The 13,987-nt window shown below is 43.4% G+C and overlaps 1 protein-coding gene across 2 annotated transcripts in view; it reads left to right on the top strand.

Annotated features, from left to right (window-relative positions):
* The first annotated feature begins 4,913 nt into the window (after positions 1-4,913).
* The window catches only part of CYP24A1 (cytochrome P450 family 24 subfamily A member 1), a 39,883-nt gene continuing 30,809 nt past the window's right edge, over positions 4,914-13,987 (top strand). For both annotated transcript variants that reach the window (XM_075347841.1, XM_075347842.1), the window contains exons 1-2: positions 4,914-5,360; positions 7,402-7,592. In XM_075347841.1, coding sequence (XP_075203956.1) covers positions 5,118-5,360; positions 7,402-7,592 — 434 coding nt within the window. In that variant the 5' untranslated portion in view covers positions 4,914-5,117. The remainder of the gene's footprint in view (positions 5,361-7,401; positions 7,593-13,987) is intronic.

The raw sequence follows: 13,987 nt of genomic DNA on the forward strand, positions 1-13,987 counted from the left end.
TTTTATGTTTTTACAGACTGGTTGTGCCTCTTTCCTGCATATTTTACTCTTTCTGGATTCTGCTGGTTGTTATGAAAAACTATTGCTTGTTTTTAAAATTAAGAAAAAAACTCCACAAGTGTTGTCTCCTGTTAGCCCTGTTACAATGGAAACTGCAATAAAGACAATAAGACAACATTCAAATCACATTTACGCTGCTCACAAAAAGTTAGGGAAATTTGACTTTTGGGTGAACTTTATGTTTTATTATATATATTGTATCTTGACAGGGGGGCATTTAAGTAGAAGCGTGCAATGGTGATTTCCTCATCTCAAACAATTTATAGGAACAAAAGCCAACAACGGTGGTGGGTATATCCCCCCAAAAATGTCACTGTCTCAAAAACTTGGCATGTTGCCTTGAGCATCAGTTACAGCTGACAAGGATGTCTCCTGCTGGTCACAAGTTGAGGTATTGTCTGCTAAGACATGGCATCTCACTCTTTTAGAATGTCGGCCCTAAGGTCATGGAGGTTCTGGGGTACAGAGTTACAAGCCTCTACATGGCGACTTAGGTTTTTTTATGGGGTTCAGGTCTGGAGAAAGTCCATTTGAGGTGCCCTAATCTCCAAGCTCTCGTCCAGGTGGTGTGATCAGGTACCTTTGCAGGTCCCCTAGCATGACGACCACATATTAACAGTTTTGATTGGTCTGACGTGACACTTGGGTTACTCTCACCTCCCTTAAATTTGTCCAGAGTTGTATTGCATTCATCATCCAGTTCTGGAGGGCATTGTTCACAATGAAGCGACCACCAGTGTGGGATATGGCCAAAGAACATCCACTTCTCTGCTTTCTGTGTCTTTTCCAGTCTCTCTGTATCTCTATTGCAACCTGCTGATGACACTCTAAACTCAGGGGCCACTTCCATCTGAAAACATCCTGCTTGAAGCCTCGCAATGGTGAGTTACTGCTGATCAATGTTGTCTCATGATGTCAAAATATGAACAACATGTATGTTGGTTCTAATTGAACCCCAAAATGTATTGGGGGATTCATGGATCAGACACCTGTTGTGAATTGTGCCATTAAGCTCCTTCTTAGAGAACAGCCAAAAGTACTGAAACGTTGAACAGTTGGACATGTGCATTCATACGTTTGGAGAAGGTCCCGTTACATTCACCTGAAAAGGTTAGAGGGCATTTTAGGATCATCCTGAAATTTCACCTGAAAGCCAAATAGCTCTTTTTGTGAGTTGTGTATATCCTACGTCATGGAGGATACCAGACCTACCTCAGAGAGACGGCTGCAATGTGTTATATTGAAGAGGCATCCAGTGAGATATTTTTCCCATTGGCTCCCATTGTAAAATAAATTATTAGAACATTTCTAGGAAATATGTGTCGCGGGCGTGGAGGACGCCACTACGCTGCGCTCGCTAACGCTCGGGTCCAGCGCTGCTGCGATGGCTGCTCGGTGGCTCGAGCGGTGGGCCGGATCCGGGGACTCGAGCGGCGCTCCTCGCCCGTGAGTGAAAGGGGTGGTTGGTTTGGGGAATTTAGTCCGTGAAGCCACCCACGGGTCGTGGTGAAGATAGGCACCCAAGTGCTCACTCCTCACACTTCAACCTCCTAAACTGTTCTGCCACTTTTCCCGCCTCCAGGCCTGTGAAGTCCTCAGTGGGTGGGGCCAACCGCTTGGCTCCGCCCCACCTGGTGTGGACATCAGACACTGGAGGGAGGCAACAAGGGTTTTGTGTTTGGCTGGTGTCCCTGTCTAATGGGGGTGGGGTGTTTGTGTGTTATCTGTGACGACCTGGCTAGGCCAGGGCGCCACATATGCAAATTGTGAGATGCTGGAATTTAGATTTCTGAATAAACGCCCTATATAGTGCGCATAAGAAACAGACCTAGATATGCGGTAGAGTTAAAGGGAACCTATCAGTGGATTAATGCTGCGGAAACCTTCAGATGATTGAGAGACCTGTCAGTGACATTATCTATATTATATTACATTATCTGTACTCAGAGTTATCACTGTGTTACCTGTGGTGTTACATGGGTCTGCAGATGACATCTACTTTATCTGTACTCAGAGAGTTATCACTGTTATATAGTGTGTTACATAGGACTGCAGGTGACATCTACTTCATTATCTGTAACCAGAGAGTTATCACTGTGTATTCTGTGATGTTACATAGGACTGCAGGTGACGTCTACTACATTATCTGTAATCAGAGAGTTATAACTGTATTCTGTTGTGTTACACAGGACTGCAGGTGTCATCCACTACATAGTATGTAATCAGAAAGTTATCATCACTGTGTTATCTGTGGTGTTACATAGGACTGCCAGTACCTTCTAGTACACAGAGTTATCACTCTATTTATAAATCTGGGAAGAAAAGAGTTAAAATTACACTGCGATGAGCTTGACAAGCCCAATTACAAGTCTGCAGAGTGCGTATTTCTTTTTTTTTTTTTTTTTAACTGTTTCATTTCCAAAGTGTACAGATTCCTGGGAACAGTGTAGAAATATCTACTGCTTTATCTATTATCACTGTGTTATTTGTGATATTACATAGGACTGCAAGTGGCATATTCTGCATTATCTGTACTCAGAGAGTTATCACTGTTATTTTGGGTGTTACATAGGACTGCAGGTGACATCTACTACATTATCTGTACTCAGGGTTATCACTGTGTTATCTGTGGTGTTACATAGGACTGCAGGTGACATCTACCACATTGTCTGTACTCAGATCATTGTTATCTAGGGTGTTACATAGAGAGCCATAGCGGTGTTTTATTTGTGATGTTACATAGGACTGCTGATCAAATATATTACTTATCTGTGCTCAGTTATTTGTGTGCTATGACATAAAGCTGCAGGAAACATCTACATTTGGAGAGTTATCACTGTGTTATCTGCCATTTTACATAGGACTGCAAATCACATGTACTGCATATGGGGTGGTACATTGGACTGCAGGTAACATCTACGATATTTTGTGTACTCACTATGTTACCTGTAATGTTCCATGGGACTGCAGGTAAATCTCATATATTATTGTCATGCACATGTTGAGCTCTGCTACCTACACACATAGCTCTAGATTTATAAACCCTGCACCCACAGGTGTATTTTGGCCAGTGCAGTATGGGTTAATCCCCCCTTCCCAGGTGACTGAGTGCAGCCATTATACCTTATCTGTAGTTAGAGAATTATCATTGTTATCTGTGGGTTACATGGGATTGCAGGTGACATCTACTACATTTTCTGTATTCAGGGATTTATCAGTGTTACCTGTAATGTTACATGGGACTGCATTTGCCAAATACTACATTTTCTGTACTCAGGGAGTTATCACTGTTACCTGTAATGTTACGTAAGACTGCAGGTCACATCTACTACATTATCTGTACTCATGGAGTGATCGCTGTGTTACCTGTAATGTTGCATGGGACTGCAAGTGACATCTACATTTTCTGTACTCAGGGAGTTATCACTGTGTTACCTGTAATGTTACATGGGACTGCAGGTGACATCTTCCACATTTTCTGTACTCAGGGAGTTATCACTATGTTACCTGTAATATTACATGGGACTGCAGGTGCAATTGACTACATTATCTGTGCTCAGGGATTTTTCACTGTTACCTGTAATGTTACATGGGACTGCAGGTGACATCTACCACATTTTCTGTACTCAGGGAGTTATCACTGTTACCTGTAATGTTACGTAAGACTGCAGGTCACATCTACTACATTATCTGTACTCATGGAGTGATCACTGTGTTACCTGTAATGTTGCATGGGACTGCAGGTGACATCTTCCACATTTTCTGTACTCAGGGAGTTATCACTATGTTACCTGTAATATTACATGGGACTGCAGGTGCAATTGACTACATTATCTGTGCTCAGGGATTTTTCACTGTTACCTGTAATGTTACATGGGACTGCAGGTGACATCTTCCACATTTTCTGTACTCAGGGAGTTATCACTATGTTACCTGTAATATTACATGGGACTGCAGGTGCAATTGACTACATTATCTGTGCTCAGGGATTTTTCACTGTTACCTGTAATGTTACATGGGACTGCAGGTGACATCTACCACATTTTCTGTACTCAGGGAGTTATCACTGTTACCTGTAATGTTACGTAAGACTGCAGGTCACATCTACTACATTATCTGTACTCATGGAGTGATCACTGTGTTACCTGTAATGTTGCATGGACTGCAAGTGATATCTACATTTTCTGTATTCAGGGAGTTATCACTGTGTTACCTGTAATGTTACATGGGACTGCAGGTCACATCTATTACTTTATCTGTACTCAGGGAGTTATCACAGTGTTACCTGTAATATTACATGGGACTGCAGGTCACATCTATTACATTATCTGTACTCAGGGAGTTATCACAGTGTTACCTGTAATGCTACATGGGACTGCAGGTGCCATTTACTACATTATCTGTGCTCAAGGATTTTTCTACTGTTACCTGTAATGTTACATAGGACTGCAGGTGACATCTACCACATTTTCTGTACTCAGGGATTTATCACTGTTACCTGTAATGTTACATGGGACTGCAGGTAAACTTCATGCACTATTATGATGCACAGGTTGAGCTCTGCTACCTGTGCACACATAACTGGAGGTGCACACACCCTGCACCCACAGGTGTATTTTGGCCTGTGCGGTGAGGGTTAATCCCCCTTCCCAGGTGACTGAGTGCAGCCTTTGTGCACATGACACATATCAGCTTTTCATTATTGTCACTTTAACAAACAAAGTAGCAAAAGAAAAAAAAAATCCGTTTTCAGGGCTGTGAGGGCGGAGCCTGTGTGTGCTGACCAATCAGGGGAGAGGTGCTGGACAACGCCTTGATCCTGGGATTTGGCTGCAGTTGGGATTTCTCCTGCCAGGAAAACAGCCCCATAATGAACTCCCAGAACCAGAGCACCTTGTGACGCGCCGTGCCTCTCCCATTGGCTGGGGGCTGCATACAGGCAGCTATTCCTGTCACCCCTGCTATATATATATACCATAGCAAAATGCAGCCTCACACGTCTGCTCCTCTAAAAGCTGCCACCCCAGCCTGGGCTACAACTAGCCACCCCCTGCACAATGGCTGCAAGAGTCAAAATGTGGATGATGATGAAGGCTAGGGGCATTAGTGTCCATCACAGCATCCCTAACCCCACCGTGACCTGTGACCTGAAACCCCAGGAGCTCCCGGTGACCCCTACGCCCCCCGCCTCCTGCCCACATGCCCTGTCTGCACTGCCTGGCCCCACCAACTGGCCCGTCCTGGGGAGCCTGGTGGACATCCTGCGGAAAGGAGGACTGAAGAGGCAGCACCAAGCGCTGGTAAATATGTCATATAATGTGATGGATCAATATTACGTGTCATGATTAATAGAGAAGATGATACTATCACTTAATGAGATATTACAGGTATCATTATAGTGTTTATTCCCCTCAGTGTGACATATAGGAGCAATGAAATCTGTGCAGAATACTAAAATATGAAATCATATGCATCTCTGAGATATTGTGTAGGATATAATGCCGATATACCGAGTCAAAGACTATTAATCCGATGGAATTCACATGAATTCTATCATTACTTGTCATACGATTACATAGTAATATTATAGCACATTGTTTATATTATTGTGTGAAATGATACTACATTCTCTGGTATTGTTACATTGTTTTATACTACACTGCATTACTACATGCTATATTATACTGCTTTTTTATACATTACATTATTTCATTTTTTTCTATTCCATCTTTTACTACATTATATTTTACATATAGTGTTACATTATACTATATTCTGATATCATTTCATTACATTATATCATTACATGTGGGATCATATTCTTATAATGTTACACTATTACATGTCACATTATACTATTTATTACATTGTTATATTATATTATTAAATGTGGGGTCACATCATCTTATATTGCTATACTATTACATGTCACATTATACTATTTATTACATTGTTATATTATATTATTAAATGTGGGGTCACATCATCTTATATTGCTATACTATTACATGTCCCATTATACTATTTATTACATTGTTATATTATTACATGTGGGGTCACATCATCTTATATTGCTATATTATTACATGTCACATTATACTATTTATTATATGTGGGGTCACATCATCTTATATTACTATACTTTTACATGTCCCATTATACTATTTTTATAACATTGTTATATTATATTATTACATGTGGGGTCACATCATCTTATATTGCTATACTATTACATGTCCCATTATACTATTTATTACATTGTTATATTATATTATTAAATGTGGGGTCACATCATCTTATATTGCTATACTTTTACATGTCCCATTATACTATTTTTATTACATTGTTATATTATATTATTACATGTGGGGGTCACATCATCTTATATTGCTATACTTTTACATGTCCCATTATACTATTTTTATTACATTGTTATATTATATTATTACATGTGGGGTCACATCATCTTATATTGCTATATTATTACATGTCCCATTATACTATTTATTACATTGTTATATTATATTATTACATGTGGGGTCACATCATCTTATATTGCTATACTATTACATGTCATATTCTGCTTTTTTCAATACATTTTCTTGTTACATTTTATTATTAAGATATATTTTTCCACTTCGTCTAATCTATGATGAGAGATCTTGTTCTTAACTGATCTCTGTGGCAACAAAAGGGTAAAAATATATGAGAAAAGACAAGCGGGAAAGAAGTGGTGAAGAAAATGAAGAGGATGAAAGCAAAAAGGAACTTGGAGGGGAAGGAGAAGTGAAAGAAGTAGAAGAATAGAAAATGAAGGTGAAGTTGAGGGAATGTGGCAGAGGATGAGAAGGAGATATGAGACGAGAAAGTGAAGAAGGAAAGAGGGGGATGATAAAGAAACAAAGGAGAAATAAGAGGAAAGAAAATGAAGGTGAAGTTCAAGGAATGTGGAAGAGGATGAGGAGAAAAGAAACAAGAAAATGAAGAAGGGAAAAGCAAAAAAAAAAAAAAAAAAGGAAAACAAAGCAGAAAAAAAAAGAAATCAGAGGAAATAAAATGAAGACTAAAAAGATGCTGGAAAATAAGGAAACCAGTGAGAAGGAGGTAAAGAAGAAGAGGGGGATGAAAAAGAAGAAAGATGAGTTGATAAAGCTGATAATGAAGATAAAGGAAACTTCAGAATCTAGATAAGACTAATCTGTGGGAAAAGGGAAAGAAAACTAATTGAATACTGTCCACTCCCCCATTTCTTCTAGATTCCTCTTGTGGGTACACTGTGTTCTATATGTGTATATTACAATGTCACTACTGTGTCTTATAACGAGGATTTTGTCCCTCCAGGCTGGGTACCACAAGCAGTTTGGGAAGATATTCCGCATGAAGCTAGGCTCTTTTGACTCAGTCCACATCGGAGCCCCCTGCCTGCTGGAAGCTCTGTTCAGGGAAGAAAGCAACTACCCAAAGAGGCTGGAGATCAAACCATGGAAGGCGTACAGAGATTACCGGCAGGAAGCCTATGGACTCCTGATACTGTAAGTACTCTCTCCTAGAGTCTCCCTTTAGGAAGTTTTATTATTATGGTTATTTAAGTAGCATATGAATTTGTGATAATGTGACAATGCCCTACCTTAGATGGGACAATTGAGTTATGGGTGCAGCTATCCTTAATCACACTGGCAGGGGTCAGGACGCTGAGATCTGGACTACCGTATGCAGGGTTAATCCACTGGAGAACTGCTTCATCTATAGTTCTACCTGATATGGTACCTTCCTAAATCTAGATGATAAAACATCAGGGCAGATTTGTGATAATGTGACAATGCCCTAGCTAAGATGAGGCAATTGAATTATGGGTGCAGCTATCCCCAATCACACTGGCAGGGGTTAGGATGCTGAGATCGGGGTGCTGTATGCAGGGTTCATCCACTGGAGAGTGGCTTCATCTGTTCTTCTACCTGATGTGGATACATTGTAATAATTTGACAATGCCCTAACTTAGAGGGGGCAATTGAGCTATGGGTGTTGCTATCCCCAATCACACTATTGGGGGTTTAGGATGCTGAGATCTGGGTGCTGTATGCAGGGTTCATCCACTGGAGAGCTGCTTCATCTGTGCTACTATCTGATGTGGGCAACTTTCTATGTCTAGATGACAAAACATTGGGACAGATTGTGATAATGTGACAATGTCCTAGCTTAGATGGGGCAATTGATCCCACATCACACTGGCGGGATCCAAGATGCTGAGACCTGGGCGCTGTATGCAGGGTTCATCCACTGGAGAGCTGCTTCATCTGTGCTACTATCTGATGTGGGCAACTTTCTATGTCTAGATGACAAAACGTTGGGACAGATTGTGATAATGTGACAATGTCCTAGCTTAGATGGGGCAATTGATCCCACATCACACTGGCGGGATCCAGGATGCTGAGACCTGGGCGCTGTATGCAGGGTTAATCCACTGGAGAGCGGCTTAATCTATGCTTCTACCTGATGTGGTACCTTTCTATGCCTAGATGAGAAAACATTGGAGCAGATTGTGATAATGTGACAATGCTGAAAAAAAAAACATAGCCAATGTTTTTGCTGCATTTTCATAGTGTTTTTGGTGAATACAACTAGCTTTATTAACCCTTTAGTGACGGAGCTAATTTTCACCTTAATGACCAGACCAAATTTTGCAATTCTGACCAGTGTCACTTCATGAGGTTATAACTCTGGAACGCTTCAACGGATCCCGGTGATTCTGAGATTGTTTTTTCGTCACATATTGGACTTCATGTTAGTACCAAATTTAGGACAATATTTTTTGTGTTTATTTATGAAAAAAATTGAATATTGGCAAAAATTTTGAAAATTTAGCAATTTTCAACTTTTGAATTTTTATACCGTTAAACCAGAGATTTCTGTGACACAAAATAGTTAATAAATAACATTTCCCACATGTCTACTTTACATCAGCACAATTTTGGAAACAAAATTTTTTTTCGTTAGGAAGTTAGAGGGGTTCAAAGTTTATCAGCAATTTCTCATTTTTACATCAAAATTTACAAAACCAGTTTTTTAGGGACCACATCACATTTGAAGTGACTTCAATAGGCCTAGATGACAGAAAATACCCAAAAGTGACACCATTCTAAAAACTGCACCCCCCAAAGTACTCAAAACCACATTCAAGAAGTTTATTAACCCTTCAGGTGCTTCACATGAACAAAAGCAATGTGGAATGAAAAAAAGCAAAAATTAAATTTTACCTAAAAATGTTGCTCTAACCCAAATTTATTCACTTTTAGAAGAAATAACACAACAAAATGGACCTCAAAACTTGTTCCCCACTTTCTTATGAGCGCGCCGATACCCCACATGTGGTCAGAAACCTCTGTTTGGACAAATGGGAGGGCTCGGAACAGAAGGAGCAATATTTGAATTTTGGAAAGCAAATTTGGCTGAAATAGATTGCGAGCACCATGTTGCATTTACAGGTCCGCTAAGGTACCTAAACAGAAGAAATCCCTCACAAGTGACACCATTTTGGAAACTAGACCCCTCAAGGCTTCTATCTAGGGGTATAGTGAGCATTTTGGATCCACAGGTACTTCACAGATTTTGTTAACGTTACGTTGTCATATTGAAAATTTTAATAATTTTCTCAAAAATGTTGCTTTAGCATCAATTTTCTCACTTTTTCAAGAGGTAATTCCAAAAATTTGACCTCAAGGTTTGTTAACCACTTTTTTATGAGCGCGGTGATACCTCACATGTGGTCTGAAACCTTTGTTTGGACAAATGGGAGGGCTTGGAACGAAAGGAGCAATATTTGAATTTTAGAAAGGAAATTTGGCTGAAAAAGATTGCGGGCACCATGTCGCATTTGGAGGACCCCTAAGGTACCTAAACAGCAGAAACCCCGCACAAGTGGCCCCATTTTGGAAACTAGGCCCCTCAAGGAATTTATCTAGATGTTTGGTGAGTACCCTGAACCCCCAGGTGCTTCACAGAATTTTATAACGTTGAGCCATGAAAAAAAAAAAATAAAATTTTACCACAAAATTGTTATTTCAACCAGGTAGCTTTTTTTTTTTACAAGAGTAAAAGGAAAAAATTCAGCATAACATTTATTGTGCAATTTCTCCTGAGTTTGGCGATACCTTATATGTGGTGGAAATCAACTGTTTGGGCGCATGGCAGGGCTCGGAAGGGAAGGAGTGCCATTTGACTGCAAAATTGGCTGGAATCAATAGCGGACGCCAGGTTGCATTTGGAGAGCCCCTGAGGTGCCTAAACAGTGGCGGTCCCCCACAAGTGACTTCATTCTGGAAACAAGACACCTCAAGGCTTTTATCTAGGTGTATAGTGAGCAGTTTGAATCCACGAGTACTTCACAGAATTTGATAAGCTTAGGTTGCCATATTGAAAATTTTCATTTTTTTCACAAAACTGTTGCTTTAGCATCAAATTTCTCACTTTTTCAAGAGACAACAACAAACCGTGGACCCCACAGGTTGTTATCCAATGTCTTATGAGCACAGGGATACCCCACATGTGGCCAAAAACCTCTGTTTGGATAAATGAGAGGGCTTGGAATGGAGGGAGCACCATTTGAATTCTGGAAAAGTTGAAATAAATTGCGGGCACCATGTCACATTTGCAGGGCCCCTTGGGTACCTATACATCAGAAAACCCCCACAAGTGACCCCATTTTGGAAACTGGATTTTATTCAGGAGTATAGTAAGCATTTTGAATCCACAGGTACTTCACAAAAATGTTGCTGTAGCAACAAATGTCTCACTGTTAGGCTATGTGGCCATGATCCAGCGACACGGCGTCTAGTACACAGTGTCAGCCTTCCTGCAGAGATGTGAGTGTTGTCCACGGGAGAACGCAGCTGCCCAAGCCCACGATTTGGGTTCAGGCCGCTGTGGAGCTCTATGCTACCTGCAGAGAACACTCATCTCCGCAGCATAAATTGACATGCTGAGGCTCGGGAAGCTGCGCCACAGGTCGGTTTATGCTGCGGAGAAAAGAAGCACATTGGGCATGGGATTTCTAAAAATCCTTCCACTGTGCTTCTACTGCACAACGCAGCGTTATGGACACAGGGAAAACACTCTGCGCCCAAAACGCTGCAAACCCTGATTGTGGGCACACAGCGTAAAATGCTACAATGGATGAATGGATAGATGTCAAACAAATATAACGTCCCATTCCCCTGCATATTCTAAGCTGGCGCCCTTTAGTGCCTTTCATGTGGCACTAAAGGGTGCCTAGCCTTGTATTTAGCCCCCCAAAAAATTAATAATTAAAATAAACGACGTGGGGTCCCCCCTATTTTTGATAGCCAGCTAGGGTAAAGCAGACAGCTGTAGCCTGCAAACCACAGCTGACAGCTTCACCTTGGCTGGTGATCAATTTGGAGGGCTCCCCAGGCGTTTTTTAAAAAAAAAAAAAAAACGTGGGGTCCCCCCCAAATTAGATCACCAGCCAAGGTGAAGCGGACAGCTGGGGTCTGGTATTCTCAGGGTGGGAAGAGCCATGGTTATTGGACTCTTCCCAGCCTAAAAATAGCAGGCCGCAGCCGCCCCAGAAGTGGCGCATCCATTAGATGCGCCAATCCTGGCGCTTCGCCCCAGCTCATCCCGCGCCCTGGTGCGGTGGCAGACGGGGTAATATATGGGGTTGATACCAGCTGTAATGTCACCTGGCATCAAGCCCTGGGGTTAGTGATGTCACGGCATCTGAACAGATACCAGACATCACTAACCCAGTCAGTAATAGAAAAAAAAAAGACAAAAAAAAAATTTATTTGAAAAAACACTCCCCGAAACATTCCTCTTTTACCAATTTATTGAAAATAAAGAAATTCCGGTCGCTATAATCCATTTTGGAGGTCCCACGCCGGCTCTGGATCTTCTAGAATATGGGGGGCACGTTCAGGGAACGTATCCCCCATTTTCTGGAAGAGCAAGCTCTCCATGAGCAGTGTGGGTGCAGTAATCTGAGAATACTGCACTCACACTGCCCCGGTCCAACCTAGGGCAGAGTGACCTGCAGTAACCTCATTCCAGAATATGAGGGGCACGCTCACAGAACGTACCCCCCATTTTCTGGAACAGCAGCCTCTCCATGTGAGGAGTGTGGCTGCAGATCACTGCACTCACCCTCCCCCGGTCCACAGTGGAGCCTGTGCATCAGCGACGTCAGCAGGATTCCTGCTTGCAGGGATCCAGCTGACAGCCGCTGTCTGCGCATGCGCCGCCAGCATTGAAGAAGAAGGAGGCGGCGATCGCGGGCCCGGAGCGGCAGACAGGTAACGTATAACCGGGGGCTTGGGGGGGGGGGGGGGGGGGTGACGGGGGGTGACCTAGTGGGACCTGGGGACACCTTTCTGCCGCATGTGACGTGTGAAAGAGCAGAATGAAGGCGGCCGCGCGCTGTGCGCCGCCATCTTCCACGCTCCGGAGGGGGGAGGGGGGAGGCGGCTCTGGAGACCGGAGGGGGCTCCGGTGACCAGAGGGCTCCGGTGGACCGGAGGAGGGGTCAGGGGGAGGACATTTCCCTCCGATCTGAAATGTTTGATCATTTCAGATCGGAGGGAAATGACTGCAGAGCCGGCGCCGGCGGCAGTTTTCTGTGCGCTTCGGCGCCATTTTGGATGTCCGGTGGGGGTAGGGGTGGGGGTGGGGGGACTCTCCGGTACCGGGGGCTTTGGGGGCACTAGGGGGTTAGATTTCTTTCTCATCTGACATGTTTGATCATGTCAGATGAAAAAGAAATCAGTTTTACCGGCCATTTCTTTTTTTTTCATGTGTTCGTCGGTATACGGTGTATACTGGCGATCACATTATCTGGGTCCAAAAAAAACACCCCGATTCATAATCTGGGGGGTCTCAGCTACCCCCGGTAGCTGAAACCCCCGAGATTTTCGGTCGCTGGGGGGCGCTACAGGGTTTTTTCGGGCCGCCGCTTTAAAGCGGCGGAACAGAATAAGTACCCTGTTTTGCCGCCGCTTTAAGTCGTACGGCCGTCGTTATGAGGTTAAACATGTACTGCAGAGAAAGTGCATGTAGTCCGCAGCCAGAAAACCATGTGTGAACATAGCCTTAGATGAGGCAGATTTATCACGGTGGCGTCTGGGGTATCACCCTACTTTTCCAAATCTAACAATTGCGTAGAGATTTTGGCAGCAGAGGATGAGCCCTATTTGAGATTCTCCAGGGATCTTTGGGCTGTATGATTGTGCCGAAGGATCACTGCCCTCATCATCCTGCATCTTGGGTGTATCCCCTGCCACATGCAGATGTTCTTGCGGCTCGTTTTGTGAGTCAGCACCCCTCAGGTCTCGCTTCTGAACTTTCCCTTTCACCATCTCAGAGGAGAGCATTGTATAATGAGACATTCTGCAGCTTTGTGCTTGAATTCCTCCACATCTCTGCTTGCTGTCAGTGAATACGCTCATTGTTTACATCCAGCTGAATAGGAATGCGATTTTCCAAACCCACATTTACTTGTCTTGTTCTGTAAATTGCTGCGGATCTACAATGTGGAATCTGTAGTGTCGCGGGCGGGGAGGAGGGTGTCAGCACACCGCGCTCACCCCTTCTGCTCGGGTCCGGCAGCTGCTCCTGGTGGCTCGAGCTGTGGGCCGGATCCCGGGGTTTCTCGAGCGACACTCCTCGCCCGTGAGTGAAAGGGGGTGTTTGTTGGGTGTGGGAATTGTTATAGTTCGTGACGCCACCCACGGTTGTGGTGATTGCACCACCGCTGCTCAGTATGGGGGTCCCGGGGATGGTGATGCGGAGCAGCCAGGTGTTGTGTTGCCCCTCCGTGGGTAGGGGCTGGTGATCCCGGGGCCCGGTGATGAGATGTGAAGTGTAGGGCCTGGAGGGCGCAGGGACGCGGGGGCAGCGCTGTGCCTTGCGGCACTAT

The sequence above is a fragment of the Anomaloglossus baeobatrachus genome, chromosome 5 (assembly GCF_048569485.1).
Source record: "Anomaloglossus baeobatrachus isolate aAnoBae1 chromosome 5, aAnoBae1.hap1, whole genome shotgun sequence".
Lineage (NCBI taxonomy): Eukaryota > Metazoa > Chordata > Amphibia > Anura > Aromobatidae > Anomaloglossus > Anomaloglossus baeobatrachus.